This window comes from Neophocaena asiaeorientalis, unplaced genomic scaffold, assembly GCF_003031525.2.
Source record: "Neophocaena asiaeorientalis asiaeorientalis breed wild unplaced genomic scaffold, Neophocaena_asiaeorientalis_V1.1 scaffold49, whole genome shotgun sequence".
Classification (NCBI taxonomy): Eukaryota; Metazoa; Chordata; class Mammalia; order Artiodactyla; family Phocoenidae; genus Neophocaena; species Neophocaena asiaeorientalis.
Genome location: NW_020172456.1, coordinates 5,430,743 through 5,450,245, shown reverse-complemented (window position 1 = coordinate 5,450,245; position 19,503 = coordinate 5,430,743). Strand labels below are relative to the sequence as shown.

General features: G+C 55.5%; 1 protein-coding gene across 1 annotated transcript; it reads left to right on the top strand.

Moving 5' to 3' along the window:
* The first annotated feature begins 390 nt into the window (after positions 1–390).
* Positions 391–18,089, top strand: VSX2 (visual system homeobox 2). The gene is made up of 5 exons (XM_024737898.1): positions 391–760; positions 2,062–2,146; positions 6,018–6,141; positions 16,760–16,940; positions 17,764–18,089. Exons 1-5 carry the CDS (start codon positions 391–393, stop codon positions 18,087–18,089), a joined length of 1,086 nt encoding a protein of 361 aa, XP_024593666.1.
* Positions 18,090–19,503: the final 1,414 nt, after the last annotated feature.

Below are 19,503 nucleotides of genomic sequence, written 5' to 3'. Positions count from 1 at the left end.
CAGCTCTGCCCAGAATCCCTAGCCACTCAGCCTCCTGGAACGGCCCTGAACCTTGTTGTCTCATCTCAGCCTCTGGGGGCCCTGCCCATAGGCGTCCTGCAGAGCCCACCCGGTGCCTGGCCCCCAGCGCCCTGGCCCCTCAGTGCTGCCCGCGGCGGGAGCTGCCAGCTTTTTGGAATTCCTAATCGCTCCTGGCCCCGGTGATTGGTTGCTCAGCTCTGACCCCACTTGGGCTGCCGCCTGGTTGGATAAAAGGGGAATCTCCTTGGGGCTCCAGAGCATTAGACATCGGAGGGGGCACCTGGGACCAACTTCGTGAAGCGGGGAGCCCGGCGGGGGGGTGGGGGGAGCAAAAGACCTGCGGCCTCAGCCCCTTCAAAGAGCCGAGAGATGACGGGGAAAGCCGGGGAAGCGCTGAGCAAGCCCAAAGCCGAGACAGTGGCCAAGAGTACCTCGGGGGGCGCCCCGGGCAGGTGCACCGGGTTTGGCATCCAGGAGATCCTGGGCTTGAACAAGGAGCCCCCCAGCTCCCACCCGCGGGCTCCCCTCGACGGTCTGGCCCCCGGGCACTTGCTGGCTGCGCGCTCCGTGCTCAGTCCCACAGGAGTGGGCGGTATGGGGCTACTGGGGCCCGGGGGGCTCCCTGGTTTCTATGCACAGCCCACCTTCCTGGAAGTGTTGTCCGACCCGCAGAGCGTCCACTTGCAGCCGCTGGGCAGAGCGTCGGGGCCGCTGGACACCAGCCAGACGGCCAGCTCGGGTAGGTGAGGGCGAGGCTGTGTGGCTGCCTGACAGGGGTGAGAGCCGGGAACCCCACGCCGTCGACTCTCGCTTGCACCGCAAGGCCTCCTCCGGGTGCAAAAGTTCGTGCCAGGCCGAGAGGTCGCAGAGCGGGCCTGGAGCCGGCGCGCCCTGGGCGGGGGCTCGGAGGATGCTCCCGGCTGCGGCCGGGTTTTGGCCTCCGCGTTTCCGGCGGCCGAGCTGTGCTCCGGTTCCCGCGTCGGGCCCGGCTCTGCCGCGGCGCCTGATTGGGGCCCCACTGGAAACAAGGCTTAGGGTGTCGGAGCGCGTGGGGCAGTCGGGGGTCCCCTTCCATTGCTCCACTTCGGCCCCGGCCTCTCGGAGGACCCGCGCTCCTAGAGCCCGATTCCGTTCCGGGCTTTGGCGGCCCGGGAAGCGGGTGCCAGCTTCGGGCCCCAGCCCTGGTGTCCAAAGTTGTCTTTTCCTTCCTCCTTTCCTCCGTTCCAAGCCTCCCGCATTGGTCAGCTGGGTTTTAATTTTCTCCTCAAGAGCTTAGACAACCCGGCCACGGCGGCGGCCCAAGGGGTCGCAATCCGAGATGCCACCTAAGCGGCACAATATCTCGGATCCCGGCGCCTCGCGGGCTCGGGACCCCTGGACAACCCTGCCGCGCCCTCCACGGGCAGTTTTCCCGGCCTCACGTCTCCGCCACCTCGGCCCTCCGGCTCTGGTTCGCGCTCTGCGATTTCCCCGATTTTTCGCTCTCGTTTAATTAATTTATTTTTATTTGGAGGGGCAACGAAAAGTGGTGCGTCGCAGTCTCTCCAGTCCTGAGGGGGGACGCATGGTGCGGGCGCTGGAAAGGGGGTTGTGCCCGGGAGTCCCCAGCCCTTCCCGGAGTCCAGCTCTCCGCGCCCAGGCTCCGCTCCTGCGGGCCACCTTCCGAACCCCGGCGCCACGGCTGCTAGCGCAGGGCAGGGCGCCTAACCCGGGGCACCGCCGGGGGGCCCTGCGACCCGCGGAGGCTGTTGCGACCCCCTGCTGTCCCTGCCCAGGCGTGTCTGGGCCTTTGCTTCTCAGAACGAAACAGAACGGAATGTGTTCACGACCTCGGGATTGCGGCGCCGGCGTGGGTAGAAACAGCCGCGGCTTAGGGATGGCGTAGACCTCACGGAGGGCTCTCCGGGGAGACGGAGCAGGCCCGGCTGCTCCCGGAGGCCGCCGGGGGTGGGGCCCCCGCGGGTTTCGGGAACCTGACGCGCCCGGGTGCTGCGGAGCGCGTCCCCCATTCTGCCGCACGTGCCTCCGCCCGCTTTTCAGATTCTGAAGATGTTTCCTCCAGCGACCGAAAAATGTCCAAATCGGCTTTAAATCAGACCAAGAAACGGAAGAAGCGGCGACACAGGTAAGGCCCCTGCAGCGTTTTCTGTCACCTTCCTGCTCACCTATCCCCTGCCGTCGTCCCCTGATCGGGGGTAGGGTCGCTCGGACCCTAATTTCGCCGGCTCTAGATCTGAGGTCCGCTGCTGTGCCAGGACGGGGAGACCGCACGTTGTTTGCGGACATCCGTCCGGGGCCCTGGCGTCCGGCCGTGCCGGGTGAGGACCTTGACCGTCCGCCGGGGAAGCGGCACCGTTTCAGGCTTTCTCCTGCTTCTCCGGGAGAAAGGAAAGCCCCCAACTAGGGCTAAACCCGAGCCAGACAGGAGCTGACGGCCCCCAGGTGCCAGCCCTGCATCGGTACATTCGGAGAGCCACGCACACCTCCGGGCGGGCAGATCGGCTCTCCCCTCCCGCCGGAGCCGGTTCCTCTGCCCTCTGCCCCGGCCCCTATTCCTCTCCCGCCGTGGCTGTCAGCGCCGCCAACCCCCTATCTTTCTGCGCCCACCGTTCGCATAATCTCGAGCGTGATACCCACATGGATGGCAAATTTTCCTTTGGCTTCTGCTGCTCTGTGATCCGTAAGCCTCAGTTTCCTTGTCTGTAAAATGCGGAGGGAGGAGTGTGTGCGCTGAAGGACTCCGCAAGCCCTCGCTGGAGTGGAGTGGGCTGCCTTGGAGGATACAGACTAAAGAGCGAGGGTTTTTTTGTTTTTGTTTTTCTTTAAATATTTTAAAAATAGACATTACTTGCACAAAGTTAAAATACAGTAGGTGCAGAAAGGTATATCCTGAAAAGTAATTCCCCACCCCAGACCCGCATTCCCTTCCGCAGCCGCTACCAATTCCTTGTGCAAATGTATGAGGAGGTTTTCAACAAATAAAGGAGTGAGAACCAAAAATCGACCCGACTTCCTGCGGGTGCTGTTTGCCCCTGCGCTTACCCTAGCTTTGTTTTCCCAGATCTCTCTCCGCCCCAGCGCGGATGGAGCGCCCGCAGGGTTCCCGATCGCTGGGTGGACGTTTCCCACTGGGGTGCTCTCCACCTCATCCTCTTCTCCCCAATTTGTTCTCAGCCTCTTTGCACCCTTTCTCCGGGTGCTTTTCTGCGTTCCTTTCTTCCTTCACCCCCGGAAATGACCCCCACGTTTTAAAACGGTTCTTCCTCACCTCTCAGGCCCCAACAGGTTCTGGCTTGAATGGGGGTGAACTTTGACTTGGTTTCTTGGTGACCTCGGTTTGTTCCCTTCAGGCGGCTGTTTGTTTTTGTTTTGTTTTGTCTTGTTTTATTGTAAACGGAAACGTTGTTTTTTTAGTCCTGATCCTGGGTCATTTTTTACATTCATCCGTCCAGCAAATATTCATTAAAACACCTCCGATGCATTCATATCATGCTGGTGGCAGGGTGGGGGTAATCCTGTCAGCCTCTGGAGCCTGGACAGGGACCTCCAGCAGGGACAGGGACCCGGAGGGCAGGCTGGAGTCCGGCTGACCGGCTTCTGTGCTGCTGACCGAATAGAGGTGGGGGAGGGATTCCCACAGCCAGGAGAGCCCCGGACAAAGCACCCCCAGGAGCAGTGCTTCTGCATGGGGGCATCTCCTTGTGTAGCACTTGGAGCTGACTGACCCACGGCCGAAAGTCCATGCTTAAGTTTTCTAACCCTCTATCCTCACCTGATACCCTCTCCACCAGGGAAAATTTGGGTGTTTTGGAGGGTTCCCAGGGAGACAGGACAACAGCCCTAGGTTTCGGGCTATTTCTGGTACACAAAGGGGGCAGATTATTGGAGAGAGGAGAATGGCTGCTGCAATTTTTAATTAGTAAAAAATGTGTTTTCCTGAGACTCTCATTTGGGGAGTTCAGGTAAGAGACCCTGGAATATGGTGATGAGAGGCAAGCATCTCTTGATCACCCAGAAACACAAGAGGCTTAGCAGGGGTTAGAGAGGGGAGTGGGAATGGAGCAGCAGCCTTTGGAGTCTCTCAGGTTTTGCTCTTCCCTTTTCCTGGAAGGCTCAGCTCTGATAGACTGGTTACAATGGGAAACTGAAGGGTCTGGGGTTCTGCGTAAAGCCAGGAGCAGGGTTTGGGTCACGTTGTTCGGGGCGCAGGGAGACTCCCTGGAGGGCACATCAGCATAAACACGTGGATTAGCTCTGAGGCAGGAACGAGGGGAAGTTTGGGGGATTTGAGGCATTGCTTCATTTTGTTTCTTTCTTAATTCCTTTCTTTTTTGTTTGGTTTGGTTTTTGGTTTGTTTTTTTGTTTTGGGTTTTTTGTTTGTTTTTAATGAGAGCTCTCCCAAGCCGAGGCTGGCACTTGAAAGGTTCTGAATGACCTGCCGTCCCCTTTCCTCTTTGGCTTTGGCCACGCCCCAATAGCTGTATGCCTCAGTTTTCTTAGTTTTGAAAAAGACTTGCATGTTTTGATTGTTTATTTTGACTGTTCAGGGACCCTTCGGTAAGTGGCAGGAGAGGAATAGAAAGCAGCAGATCTTCAAAATTCTGAAGAATTAACTTTCTGTATACATAAGCTTTCTGTTCTCCCCAAGAGGATAGGAGAAACAATTTAGAATCAAGCCAGTCATTTTCTATAAAGAGCAGAATCTTTCTTTCTCACACATCCTCCTCCACCCCCCCGCATCATCCTCCAAGACGTTAAAGCCAACACCAGCACAAGGAGTATACGGGGCTGACATTTGTACTTTTTCCTTGTGTTGGGCGAGGCGAGGGCAGCAGCGAGGGATTTTAAACCACACCCCCCCTTCCCATGCTGTTCCCAGGGTCCAAATCCCGGAGGTTCAAGCTGGGAAGGTACCATTGTTCAAGTGGAGTCTACGAACAAATCTGGACTATATTGCTCCCCGGCTTGTTGATGAGGGTGCAGGATAAAGGTCACCTAGAACCTGGTGAAATTCAGGGCTGAAAAAAGAATTTGTGTCTGTAAGTGGGTGTGTAGTGTATTTATTCAAGAAAGGGGGATATGAACCCCCTAATATTGGAGGTAAAACATTGTATGTACTGGAGCATATCCATTTGCTAGGGTGAGAGGATGTGGCTTTTACTGGATTCTTAAAGCAGTTTATGACTCAAAATAGGTCAATGTGAACCGCTCTGTGGGCGCTGGGGGAGTGTGTGGGAAGGCGCTCTCGGGATGACCTGAATGAAACTCCCCTGAATGGGGCTCCCGCTGGGTGAGTGGCTGAGCCTGTGTGTGGGATGGCGGGTAGGTGACCCTTCACTTCTGAGCCCAAGAAGAGACAGAGCACCCCCTTTCCCATCTCCCTGCCCCCAAGACTGCGTGGGGCAGCTCTAAGGAGGCTTTAGGTCTGGGCAGGTGAGGAGAGCGGGCGTGCTGAGGTAGGGTGAGGGGCTGCTAGAATCAGTTAGTTCTCTGCTGTACAGACGCTGGGGCTGGGGCGGCTGCTGCATTTGACCTTCTGGTGAATCTTTGAACTCTGAGTACAATTTAAAAGACCAACACTCCTGTCTGTGGGAGGAGCCCGGGAAGCTGGTCCCGACGAGGCTGAGGCATTTATTCACCTGGTGAGCCCTCCACGCTGTGCCCGGAAGAAGAGGGGCTTTCTGCAGTTTTCTAAAATTTGTGTCTTAACACCCTTTCCCCCCAAGCACTTCCAGGAAGATTCCCGGTATAAAATGTCACTGAGGGCTGAAATAATACTCCTCACCACCAGAAGGGTAGTGTGGGCCCTCAGACTTGAATGAAGAAGAGTTTAGAGGATGGGGGAGGGGGCAGGGAGCGAGGTTGCATCCGGTTGTGCTGGCCAAGCCTGGGTTTGGGGTCTGTCCAGGAGCCATGGGGGAGGGCCATTCTGTCCGCTCTGGGACAGCTTTTTCCATTTTTGGGGTCTTGACTGACCTTTTTTTGCTCCCCTCAGGACAATCTTTACCTCCTACCAGCTAGAGGAGCTGGAGAAGGCATTCAATGAGGCCCACTACCCAGACGTCTATGCCCGGGAGATGTTGGCCATGAAAACAGAGCTCCCGGAAGACAGGATACAGGTAACAGCTCTGAGTTCCTCTCTCACACTTTCCTTACCCTCAGGGACATCGACTGCCCCAGGCTCCCAGACACCCATCTCCCACCCCACAGCAGAGTGTGTGCTTGCTTGTAATCACGTCCTCATGCACAGCAGTTCATTTAAGCAGGCAGGTGTTTGCTGAATACCTACCATGTGAGATGGGCATTGCTGGGGGAACAAGAGACTTAGCAGAGGAGGCGAGGCCTGCTGCTGCACTGTGGGCTTCCTGAGGAGTATGTGAGACAAACCATGTGCCTGGAGGTGGCCCCAGGCCTCTCTGGGTGCCTGGGGGTGGGGGAGCATCTGTCTCCCTTCCTTCCACTGCTTTCCCATGAGGAAGATGTTGCCCCCTCCTTTCCTATCTACTCCCCACCACCTCCATCTACCTGAGCCTCCTTCCTCCTCACAACCCAACAGCTGGCCCTGCCCAGGGCTGCTGCTCCTTGACTTCTCCCAGATCTGGCCCATGATGTGCTCATTAAGCCCCTCCAGGTCACTGGAGAGTTTTGTGGCGGAACCAGCCCTGACCTGGACTGGGCTGTCCTCAGCTCTGCTGGGTGCCCAGCCTCCTTTCATCAGTGGCAGGATCCTCCCAAGTCCAGGACGCCTCTAGCTGGGCAGGAGTGGGCTGCTTAATCATTTCTTCGGGAGGAGATGAATTCTGATGATTCTCCAGACAGGGCCTCCAAGAGCAGGAAGAAGTGATGCGGTGGAGGAACACTTCCAGAAGCTTTGGGGTTGCCTTAGTTGGATCAAGACCTTTAATCAAAGTTGCTCCTATCGGGACACCTGAGTGGCCCGGAGTAGTTGACGGCCCAGGCTGGAAAAGGGCAGAAAGGGTCCCGACTTCCTGAAACCCCGTCTGCTCCGAATCTCCTCCTCCTTTGTGTCTCCACGTGTGATGTGAGTTGGGGTGGGTAGGGGACAAGTCCAGAGGAACCAAATAAGGTGTGTAGGTTCCTTGCGCTCCCTCACTGGAGAACCAGAGAATGGGAAACGAGGTGTGAGCTCCTTGTCCAGAAGAGGCTGCCTCTCCACTGGAAGTCTATGGGGAATTTCAGCCAATGGCTTTAGACAGTGACACTAACAATGAGCTCAATTATTCATAAGCAGATTATCTGTTTGGCGCATTATCCATGGTGGCCTGGCTCCACCATCCCCCCCAGCTGAGTTCCAGTGGGAACAGGCTGGGTGCTGCTTCTGGATCTTGTGTGTGTGTGTGCGCGTGTGTGCGGTCATGACGAGCAGCGGGGGTGGGGTGAGACTCCCCGATTTCCCCGTTGGTTGGTCCCACATTTGCGCTACTGACCAGTAGGAAAGAACAGCCTGTCCCTTGCGGTGGCTTGTCCTGAAATCCCTTTGGCTGTGGTGGTGGTGGTGGGTGGGAGCGTCTGAAAGATCTGGGGAAGCTCGCCCTTGCCCTCGGCTGTCACTGCATTGCTGCAAATGCCCAGCCGGCAGACTCTAGGCTTTTTAAAATCGCCTGGGGCGTTGTCTACAGGGTGGTGTCTGAAGCCACCAGAACCAGCATGGATGAGCCAAGAGTGTGGAGTACGTTGATTCCCTGGACTGTGAGGACTGGCTGTGGAATTTGCGGTTATGGGAGAACCAAGGCAAGGATCTCTCCAGCTCTTCCAGCACCGCCTGGTTCTTTTGGCTAAATGACGCCCCCAGAAGGTGTGTGAGTTGTCAAATAGCCGTGCCCCCAAGTGTTTTACCAAGTGGCCTGGGAAAGGTCTTAACATCTATCGGTGGCAGTCACAGCTCTATCCCACAGAGCAGTTCTCACGTGCCCAGTGCTCTAACTATGGGACATGCACAGGAGAGGCAGGGTGGTGCAGTGGTTAGGGACACCAACTCTGGAGCCAGACTGTCCTGGCCTCACCAGTTACCTGCTGAGTGACTGTGGACAGGTGACCTCACCAGCCCGAGCTTCCCATTGCTCATCTGTAAAATGGGGATGACAGTGGCAGCTGCAGGTGTCATGAGCCATGTGTGTGGCGTGTTCCAGTGGGTCCGGCATGGGCCCAGCTCACTTGGTTTGAGCTCTGATCTCATTAAATCCTGGCGACAGCCTGTGGGGGAGAGAACATTAGCCTCCTTTTATAACTGAGGAAAGTGAGACCAGACAGGGGGGACACAGGGACCCACCTAAGGTCTCTTTAGGCTGCACCTAAAGCCCACTCATTCACCACCTGCCTCTTGGGTTTGAAGCCTTTGCTTTGACTTGAAGCTGGAGGAACAGAGATGATTTGATGTCAGGTGGGAGGCCTGTATCAAATCTTTATTAAAAAAACCCCGATATTTATTGAGTACCAGATACTGTTCTAAAAACCCCCAAAACTCACTCATAATAAAATTATTTTTTGAATGAGCGAATTCAGGTACATGAGTTCAAAAGGGTGAAACGCGAGTCACCCTTGCCACTGTCCACCAGCAGTCCCTCCAGGGGTTACCAGTTTCCTTTGGTTCCTTCCAGAGATAGTTTATGTATATTCTTTTTTTTAAAAAAAATTTTTATTGGAGTATAATTGCTTTACAGTGTTGTGTTAGTTTCTGTATTCTATTCCCAAAGGATCCTCAGAATGCCCGATGGACTAGGTACTATTACTATTCCCACTTTACAGGTGGAGAACCTGAGGCCCAGAGTTCAGACCTGAGTCCCTTTAGACTCCAGAGCACTTACTTCACTATACTGCCACCCTTCCTCCTCATTTCCTCTCAGCATGTTGATTTAGTGGAACCAGTGCATCTAAGGATGGACCCTACCACTCAGAGCCAGTCCCCTCCCCTCCCCCAGCTTTCAGGCCTTTGTCTATGTGTTGAGGCTTAAGGGGAAGGGCAGTTATTAGAGGCTCCAACTCTGAAGTTAGACATTCTCAGGTGGAATGGAAAGGTTATTGGACTGGGTAACCAGTCAGGGACCCAGATCTTAGTCCTGGCTCTGACACCCACCAGGTATGGCAGAGGCCAAGCCATCTGTAAAGGAAAGAGGGGGAATCCCTCCCGGAGAGCAGCCTCCTCAGAATCACCTCTCTCACTGGGCCCCTGGGCTGCCATGGGTGTAATGGAGGAGCGGGACAGCCCCAGGTGGACAGCTGGGACACACACTTTTGCTGGGCCAAGCCAAGTAAGCCCCTGGATGTGTCTGAGACCTACTGTCCAATGTCTAACGAGAACACAGTGTAGATGTGAAAAGTCAGACACACCTACTTCTAATCTTTGTTTCACTGCCAGCAAATCAAACTCTGAGCCTCAGATTACTCATTTGTGAACGAATAATAACAAAAATTACCTAAAATAATTTAACAAAAGTATTGTTATTGGCATTATTAGTACATAGCATTGTCCCAGATATTAAGCGCTTTCCATGCCCTTTTTCATTACATCCTCACAAGAGCTAGATGAGTTAGATGCTATTCTTATCCCCATTTTCTGGATGAGGAAACTGAAGGGCTGAGAGGTGAAGTAAGTGGTGGACTGGGATTCAAACCCAGTACTCAAGTACTATCTCAGGAGAGCAAATGAGGGAAACGGGAGCACCCATCTACAGAAACTGGAATAATTAATGCAAATTGCAGTGATGAGGGACCAGCCCCCTCAGTAGTGGCGATTCCCTCTGCCTTTGTGCTTTGAGGGCAAGCACTTCCTCCCTCTATATCTCTCTGGGTTGGAGTGTGAAGGGATAAGGTGCATTGCTGGGGGAAGAAGAGATTTCCAGTCTTCATATCAGACTCAGACACGAAGTCCTTTCTGTGTCTCTGAGAAATGCTAGGATATGGCATTCTGGAAGCCCCTACCGGATGTCAGCCCTGGGGAAGAGGAAATGGATTTCCAGATTGACTTTACTTCCTCTGTGTGGTCACTCATTCTCAGAGTTGTAAGATAGGAGAATATTAAGATATTCACTTATGTTTACTGTATTTTTTTCTGACAAGAGTTGTATTTATTTAAAATGCCTCCATTGCAGAGATATGGATGCGCAAAGTGAACAGAGACATCTCACCTCCACTCTTAGCAGCCTGGTGTGTTTGGAAGGATGATATTTGGATTCTCTGACCAGCACTGTTCCATTCTGCCTCTTTTAAAGTGGTCCCCTCCCAAGGGTAGGGAACAAAGTTTTAGGGGATTATATTCCAGAAGTAAGAAGATAGCTGCCTGGATGGGAAAGGGTTTCCGTGTGTCTCAGTCCGGGACGTTTATGAGATCACAGGGCAGCTTTTTTAAATTACTCGTGCCAGCCCCCTACATCTAGCAATGCTAGGTTTGGTTTGATGTGGAGCCTGTACGTTTTTAAAGCTCTCCAGGTGATTGTGTGTAGCCAGTGTAAAAATGCTGGGTCAAGGGCTTCCCTGGTGGCGCAGTGGTTGAGAGTCCGCCTGCTGATGCAGGGGACACGGGTTTGTGTCCCGGTCCGGGAAGATCTCACATGCCGCGGAGCGGCTGGGCCCGTGAGCCATGGCTGCTGAGCCTGCGCGTCCGGAGCCTGTGCTCCTCAACGGGAGAGGCCACAACAGTGAGAGGCCGGCGTACCGCAAAAAAAAAAAAAAAAATGCTGGGTCAGAGGCTCAGGAAAAGAGTTTCAGTGTTTCAGGTGGGTTAATATGAGTGGAAGAAAGTGGAGTACTGGGTAACCTGGTGGGATGACCTATCCAGAGGTTCAGGGAAGGATGCTGCATGGGGCTGCCAGGAAACATGGGCAGAGCTGCCCCCTAGTGGACATAAGAGGCTACAGCAAGGCCAGGCTTTTCTGGGCCTGAAGCTGGGACTGGAAAGGGTGTGCTGAAATATGCTGTCAGAAGTGCTGAGTGGCTGTGGAGTGTGAGGTCGTTAAATCACGCTAGCAATGAGCCCATATTAATCAGCTTCCAGTCAGAGGAGAGGAGAGAATCTAAGTGAATATGATGGAAAGTGCCACATGGCCAAAAAAGCCGGGCCCGATAGCCTGGGGCAAGATTGGAGGGCAGGGCCTGGGGTAGCCAAGGGGCCAGAGGTGGAGAGCATCTATCATGCAGGATGTCTCCTTTAGTGGGACTATCCTGGAGGGACTGCAGAGGGAAGGAGGCCTGGGCACATAATCCTGTGGGGATACAAGGCTGGGAACTTGTGAATACAAGAGAAGCCCTGGTTACCCACAAAGGGTGAGAGACAGCTGACAATGTTGCCTGCCGGCTCGATGGGTGCCCTGTGGCCGAAGAGCATCCATTTGGCGAGAAGCCCTTTCCTGGGTCCAGTCCATCCTTGGAGGCACAAGCTCTTGGGACCCTCTCTGCCAGGGGTGGAGGCACCTGTCAGACCAGCTGTCGACAGCCAGAGGCCTCCTACCTGGGCTCTCTGAGTGCTACTGGGCACCACCTGTGAGGGGAAGTGCACCAGGAAACCCAGGCTCTTTCCTGAGCTAGAAGATCTTCCCCCTCTCCTTTCCCTGGGACTACCAAGTTGGTGACCCTTGATGTCCCTTGTAGGCCGCTTCTCAGGCACTTGGAGGCCCTGAAGTGGAAGGCAGGACTCTGGTCCTTGCTGGGGCCTGGACGCAGGCTCTCCTGAAGAGCTGCGGACCCGACTTCCTTGAGAGTGGAGCAGTGTCTTCCAGAAAGTACGCAGTCAGGAAAGTGAGAGAGAGATTGAAGGAGTATTGTGGGCTTGCCAGAACCAAGAGACCACGCAGGAAAGGGGGCCTAAATGCTGAAAAGACATGTCAAAGGTGGGAGATGGGAGGACCCGGCTTTATGGGAAAAGTGTCACTGAGCATATTTGCTTGAAAGCAAATCCTCATCTCGTAGCACATTTGTCCCCAGAATTCGCCCAGCATCAAGCCAACGTTTATCAGTTCTTACAACATGCCAGGCATTTCCCATGCACTATTCTGTTAAATTTTTACAACAAACCTGCAAGGAAGTGGTACCATAGGGCAGAGGAAGACTCGGAAGCTCAGAAAGGTTAAGAAATGCACCCAAAGTCACAAAGGCAGTTGGAGATAGAGCAGGGGTCTCCAACCTAGGTCTTCTAGCTCCTGATCATAGCCAGCTGCATGGGTGGTCTCTTGCATTTGAGCCTCAAGGGTCTGGGAAACATTAGAAACACGGGAGAGTTGCAGGGGCATCTGTTTGGCCCCTAGAGGGGAAACTCGAGGCTATCTGCATTAAAATCTTACAGCCTGAAGGTTAGCTCTGTACCCCCATCACACCTCCTGGAGTTGTTACTGTTATTATTATTATTTGTCAGTCCAGCCTTGCTGCAGAGCACGTGGAGAGGGCCAGGAGGGCAGGTAATGCCATTGCTAACCTGACCCCTGCACAGACTCCCACTGACTTTCTGTGCCTCCACTGAAATAATAATAAGTAGCTTTTATTGAGCACCTTCTGTGTGACAAACACTGATTTTAGGCACTTTCATTAATCCCTGAAAAAGTAGGTATTCTTTTTTTTTTTTTTGGTATTCTTATTTTATGCTTGAAGGGACTGAGAGAGAGCAAATAACTTGCCCAGGATCACACAGAAATTTTTGCCACAGTTGGGAATTCCAGTTCAGGACTGGCTGCTTTCAGTGCTTCTTGCAAATGTTTAAGTTCTGCACACATGCTGGTTGCTTCCAGGAAGGGACGAGAAAGGCAAATATGAAGAGTGGTTAGGGTTAATTCTAATTCCTTGTCCTCTTGCCTCCAAGGCACCAATGCCACAGCTTCCCTGCCAGCTGTCCTACAAAGAAATTGTTTTGGCTGTCCAGGTTTCCTCCATAAACTGGAGCAGCATCTGGTCCTCAAAGAGCCAGGCATTCCAGGAGCCCATAACCAAGGGTCTGGATGACTCCTGGTTTGAGCGACCAGCTGGCACCAACTCCCCTTGGAGCATCTGTGGGCAAAGTCTGATCTGCAGACCAGTTATTCATTTGTCCAAATTAGGAGACTGAGGAAAACGGTTCTGTTTACAGGCCCCGGAGATGATCTGAATCCCAAGTCTGCACCCTCTTCTTCAGTGTTCCAAGAAAGATGCTGTTTCCATCTGAGAGCCCTGCCCCCCCTCAAGCTCATGGAATCCTGGGGAAGCCAGGGCAATGCACCTTTCCAGGCACCCACACTTGGGGGGGTGGAGGGAGTGGAAGTGGGAGTGAGCATCTCTGCTTTTGTTTACTCCACAATCCCTTCTCCAGAATACCTGATTCTATTTATTTTTATTTATTTATTTTTTTGCTGTGCCATGCAGTATGTGGGATCTTAGTTCCCCTCAGGGCTCGAACCCTCGCCCTCTGCATTGGGAGCTTGGAGTCTTAACCACTGGACCACCAGGGAAGTCCCCAGAATACCTGACTCTAAACCGTACTGAAAACAGACACTTCTTTCATCAGTTTGTCAACAGAACTCATTCTTGGCAAAAACCAGATCTGACCTCATGCTCTTTATTTGTCCCTTATGAATATGTGTATATTTTGCTGCAGAAATCAAAGCTGGTTTGACTATGGGGTACTACTGCTGCTGCTGTAGGATGTTACATAACATGTAGTATACGCATCACATATTTTTTCTAAAATCCAAAACATTCTGGAGTCTGGTCCCAATGGGTTCCAGTTAAGGGCTTGTGGTCTTGTTGTTTTGTAATGCACCGTATTCAAGCAGGAAGGTCATCTCCTGCCCAGGAGGCAGATGGCTTACTTAGATTCATAAAGATAGCCTTCCCAACCCTCTGTGGTCAGACTTGGAATTCCACCTTAGAATTCCATCGCCAAGAGGTTCATTCTTTGCTGTCTTCTCTGTGAGGTGGATGAAACCAGAAGTCACTTACACCTTTCTGTGGCTTAGTCCTTTTAGATTTTTCCTCTGTGCAAAAAAGCTTGAGACGAGTACTTGCAGAGGACTACCAAGTGCTAACGGGAAGGAAGATAGAACAGGACAGAGGTCTCAGACAAACTTCAGGCTTTGGGTAGGGCAGAGGGCCTGCGGGACTGACGGGGCCGCAGGGGAGAGATCTAAACACACCACAGAGCCAGGCCAGGCCGATGGCCGAGTTAGCCCGAACTCGCATGGTGCACCTGTTTCCGCTCTTTAGTGCACGGAGCGCAGCCATCTAGTAGCCTTCAAATTACATAAACCCGTTCCTTGGCCAGGTTCGCTGAGTGCGGTCTGGGTCTAGACCAGAGGGAGGCCTTGCATTAGCTCCGCAGCTCTCCAGCAGGGACGGCAGGTGCTAAACCCGGTGGTGGCAACGGTGCGGCTCACCGGAGGCGGCGCCGCCCAGGGAGGGACGAGCGATCGTTTTCTAACAGCGCGGGCGCGGGTCAGTGTGAGGATTGAGAGGCCCGGGGTGTCTGAGGCCGCATCTCTCCCATTTTTAGAGTTTCCTAGTTATTTACAAATGAAGAAATGCCAAAACAGGTTACACACATTTGGGTCAACTTAAAGGTGTGCGAGGACCGTGCGGTCTGGAAGCAGCCCCGCAGAAAGTCTGTGACCGCGGGGCTCTGGGCGCCTTGTGGGTGTGGCCGGGGCGCCCCCTGCTGGATGTGGCCGGCCGCGCTCCACTGCAGACTTGGAGCTGTCGGGAGCTGCCAGGGAGCTCACTCCGCCACCTGGCGGCGGCGGCGGGAACCGCAGGGGCGCGCGGACTCCGAGCCCCCGCCGAGGCCTCCCCGCGGCCGAGGCAGCAAAGGGTTAAGCTGTCAGCGGCGCGATGTTAAACAGGTGTCAAAGGCTCCCCATATATCTGCAGATTGAAATCAAATTCTTTGCCGTATAAAAAGATAAATTACCCAGGCGCTGCCGCGCGTCCCACTCATCACGCCAGCGCCAGACGGCAAGCAATTTTTTTTTTTTAATGTGCTAACGACCTAATCAAGCAATCAAGTCGGAGAAGATTGCAGAGTGACCGGGGCAGCCATCTGCCGGCAAGCCCCGCATTCATTTCCCGCGCCCCCGCGTGGGGAGCGGGCCGGGGAGGGAGCTGCCATGGGGGAAGAGGGGAAAAAATGCTAAACAAATTAACACCCAATTTTCCCTGTCTAATTAGTTAAATGAGAAGCGTTTGGGGTCCCCCGGGGAGGGGGAGCGGCTTGCGGCGCGGCTCGCTCTGCCTCCCCAGCATTAATTAGTGCGGGTCAATGCCGCGGCTCCCGAGAGAGCAACCGCTTTAATTTCCCGTGATATTTCAGTGCTTGAGGCCCATCGATTCAAACAGAAATTAACTTATTTTTCAATCAGCCCAGGGTTGCCCCTGGGGGTGACTCTTCTTTTGCCGCCTCCTGAATAGAGCTGGAGCAATTTTTCATCAAAAGCTGAAATCTCCGCCGCCGGGGGCGGGGGAAGGGGGCCCGGAGGGAAGGGCGGGGACCTGGCCGAGGTGAGGGAATGGAAATCGCCCAGGAAACTAATAGATTCTCCCCGAACCCGCCTCTGCCCTCCCCCCACCCCCCCCACATCACGGGGCGCTTGGGTGGCTCGCCGCCGCCGGGGTCAGGGCCTGGAGGGGCTGTGAGGGGACCAGAGGGGGCTGGCGGGCCTGGGGTCCCTCCAGAGACCCCCGGTCTGCCGCGGGCCTCTCACCTGCTTGAGGGACAGTGCAGCTGTCCCTGGCTCTGGCTCCTGTCAGCTGCAGAAAGCCTCAGGAAAAATGCTTGGGGGGACCAAGAAATTCCCCCCTCCTCCATGCATGAAAGGGACCCAAGGATCTCCTCCCAAAACCAGGCTGGAGTGTTGCAGATACCCCCAGCCCACCCCATGCTCTTTCAGACCCTGCACCAGTCAGCTTTGGGGCCAGAGAAGCATCCCCTAGAGTGTCCCCTACCGCACTCTCCTAGGTCCCTACCTTCACATGCTCCTCACACCAGAAGCATTTTGTCTTCCTTCCCTGACTGAAGGATGGCTGCCCAGCTCCCCCAAATGTCATTCGGAGTTAGGTCCAAAATTGGGCACAGTGGGTGAACGGAGGACACCATGGCGGGGCAGGACTTGGCCACGACAGTGCAGAGAAGGGAGGCTGACTCAGGCCTCTTGGGAGTGTCCCCTGCCCTGCTTTGCAGCCGTTCCCAGGCTTCCTGACACCTGGATGAAAAGCCCTGTGCTACCTGAGTCCACACTGACCTCGCCTGCCGGGACTGCTCTGGCCTCTGCAGTTTTGGTGGAGACAGAGCCCTGAACCAAAGGCACTGGAAAGGACTTTGTCCTCTACGAGCCAGAAAAGGGATTCTGTTTGTATGCTGGAGGTGTGAACACTTGCAAGAGAGTTATGAGGGTCGGGCTTCTCGGCTGCAAACTGAGGACCTCATGGGGAACTGCCCATCTGCTAGACCCTGTCCAGGAGGTGTCCCTATTCCATCACCTTAAACTGCTTTGATTTAAAAAAAAAAAAAAAAGACCATTTTGCCCATCATGTTCTCACAGGACTTGTGTCTCATTCTGGACACCCTGAGCCTGGAGGAACCCCAGGGGTACTTCGGGGTAGGTGAGCTTAAGTAAGGATCCCCTGCTGGAGAAAGCGAAGTCACAGGGGAATGGGGCCGTTGGCAGTCAAAGAGGCAGGTCCCTTAACTCCAGGCAGACACAGCAGGGTAGGGGCCTGGCCTCTCTGCCTGGTGGAGGACGCCCCTGACCTGTTCGTCTGCACGTACAGGTCTGGTTCCAGAACCGAAGAGCCAAGTGGAGGAAGCGAGAGAAGTGCTGGGGCCGGAGCAGCGTCATGGCGGAGTACGGCCTCTACGGGGCCATGGTGCGCCACTCCATCCCCCTGCCGGAGTCCATCCTCAAGTCCGCCAAGGATGGCATCATGGACTCCTGCGCCCCGTGGCTGCTGGGTAAGAGCCTGCACTCTCCCTGGGGCCCTGCCCCCGTGGTGAGGGGAGCGGGCTCCCTGGAGGAGGGGACAGAGCCCTGGAGCAGGGACGCCTGGCCACAACAGCCTGGCGGGAGAGAGGCCCTCCAGAGCCGGTCTCCCAGTCTCCCTTGTGGGGCTCAGAGGGCAGGCTGCGCCCAGGGCTTGGTGTCTGTCCCTCACACCCACCTACTGGGTGCCTAGGACTCTCATCCTGGACGGATCCCCCCTGTGAGTTCTTTTGTCCTGTGAGCTATTGCCCCAGGGTGTGTATCCTCCTCTTCCCTTGGCTGGAGCTGGGGTTGTGGTGAATGAAACAGCCCCTCTTGGGGGAGGGGACCTCTAGGTCCCTTTGGCCACCATTCTGGCTTTGGCCAAAGGACTTCTTCCCCCTAAATCTCTCCACCTGCCATCCTCCCCCATCTGCCATCTGGACCTGTGTCTGACAGCAGCGCCAGCTTATCTTGGAGTTCTGAGATCTGGAATCCCAAAAGGGAGGGCTCGGGAGCAAGTGCTGTGCTCAGGAAGGGACAGACAGGACCCCCGGGGGCCAGGTGCCCAGGGACTTGGCTGGGAGAAGCCCTCTGCCGGCCTGGTGCCCCGCTGCTGCTCCGCAGCCTCATCCCCGGCCCCCCTCCCGCTGCCCCGGCCCCGACCCCGACCCCTGGGACTCGCGTGACTGCGGTGTTTGAAGTAAGGCTTTCTGCTCGTCCTTAATTCTGGCCTCTCTCTATCTTTGCCGTTTTCAGTTCAAGATGGCTTTCCCAGGCGCTTTTCTAAACCCGAATACCAACAATTCTTTTTAGGGATGCACAAAAAGTCGCTGGAGGCGGCAGCCGAGTCGGGGAGGAAGCCCGAGGCGGAGCGTCAGGCCCTGCCCAAGCTCGACCAGATAGAGCCGGAGGAGCGGGGTCCCGACGCCCCGGCCGCCATGTCCCAGGAGGAACTGAGGGAGAACAGCATCGCCGCGCTCCGAGCCAGAGCGCAGGAGCACAGCACCAAAGTGCTGGGGACTGTGTCCGGGCCCGACAGCCTGGCCCGGAACGGGGAGGAGCCGGAGCGGGAGGAGGCCCCGGACGAAAACAGGCCAGCGGAGAAGCTGAGTCCGCCGCAGCTCGAGGACATGGCGTAGGCAAGGGCGCACAGACCCCGGAGCCCCAGGACTCTGCTCGGCTCTGCTCGGGGCCTGTGGTGCTGCGAGGTGTTCTCAGAGGCGGGGCCCAGGCCTGCTCTCTGCCACCATCCCCCACCCCACAGGCCCTCTGTGACCCCCAGGGGACTTCAGGCACAAGTCAGTCCTGGCTGAGGCTTTGGGCCACGCTGAGACATCCCTACCTAGTCCTGACCTGGCCAGCACCCTCCTCCTCCAACTAACAGACCTGCCTCAGAAGCCTTCTTGCCGCCCCAGACCACCCCCTCAAGCTGCTTTCAACTCAATCCTTTGGCGGCTCTCCGTGCCCGAATCCACCCCTTACTCTCTGTTCTCTTGCTCAATAGCGCCCTCCTTCCCAGCGCCACACCCGCTGTGGGCTGTGCTCTGCCCAGACCCAAAGACCGCTGCTGCAAACACACTGGCCGCCACAGCGGCGACAAGGATGGAGGACCTGCACTCCAGTGCCGGTGTCCTGAGCGCCCCAGCCCCCAGCGAAACTCTGCTCCCCTGCCTGCGCCTTCCTCAGTGTGGGTGATGTACTGTCCTGAAGGCCCAGGCACAACCCCTGCCGGCCCCCGGCGCTGGGGCCCAGATTCCAGATTCAACTTGGAAAGTCTCAGCCCGGGCCCCTCGGCCAGCCTTCAAGTCCTGCCCTCCACAGTCAGACTCAGGAACCCACCCTCCACACCCAGCCGGTCCCACCGTTCCTCCCCACACAGGTGCCAGTGCTGCAGGGGGCAGTGTATAGTACCTGCAGTGAGGCCAGGGTCTGCCCTGCAGCCAGGGGGCACCTCTCACAGCTGCTGTGACTCACTGCACCTTTGGGAAGCCAAATCTTCCACCCAGGGCCCTTGGGTGTGTGTTTCTGGAGCATCCTGACCGCCCCCTCCACCCCCAATATGCTGCCTGTGACCCTGACTTGCTGTGCAAGGCATCCTTCCCCTAAAGATTCTTGCAAATCACCGGTTCACATGTGCCCTGCCTTGGAGCAACCCAATCAAGCTGTAAAATGAACACATAGGAAACCACAGATCTTGACTCAACTTGATCCAGGCCATTCCTGGAGGGGGCCTGGGGCTATAAATAGCCGTCACAGTTGATCACAAGAAGAGTATGAGAAAAGGCTAGAAGGAGAGCAAGGGAGGAGCCAGTGTTAGACCCAAACTAAGCTACAGGCACACATACCTTCCCGCTGGGTGTGAGCCGTGGTGCATGTTCTCTAGAGTCAGACAGTGATGGGGTAGGAACAGGGGACGGGACTTCTTCCTGTCTGCTGATGGGAGGACCTGTCCATACTGATGGCCTCTCTGCAGCTGCCCCTTCCACCCCCAGGCCAGGCACATGTCCCCCTCACCCCCATGGCATTTTCCTCTACTATCCCACCCACCCTTGC

Excerpts from the sequence above, each read along its gene's own strand:
- VSX2 (XM_024737898.1), top strand. The coding sequence starts at position 391 with ATGACGGGGAAAGCCGGGGAAGCGCTGAGCAAGCCCAAAGCCGAGACA. Across the intron at positions 761-2,061 it reads CAGCCAGACGGCCAGCTCGG|ATTCTGAAGATGTTTCCTCC; the intron begins GTAGGTGAGGGC and ends CCCGCTTTTCAG. Across the intron at positions 16,941-17,763 it reads CTGCGCCCCGTGGCTGCTGG|GGATGCACAAAAAGTCGCTG; the intron begins GTAAGAGCCTGC and ends AATTCTTTTTAG.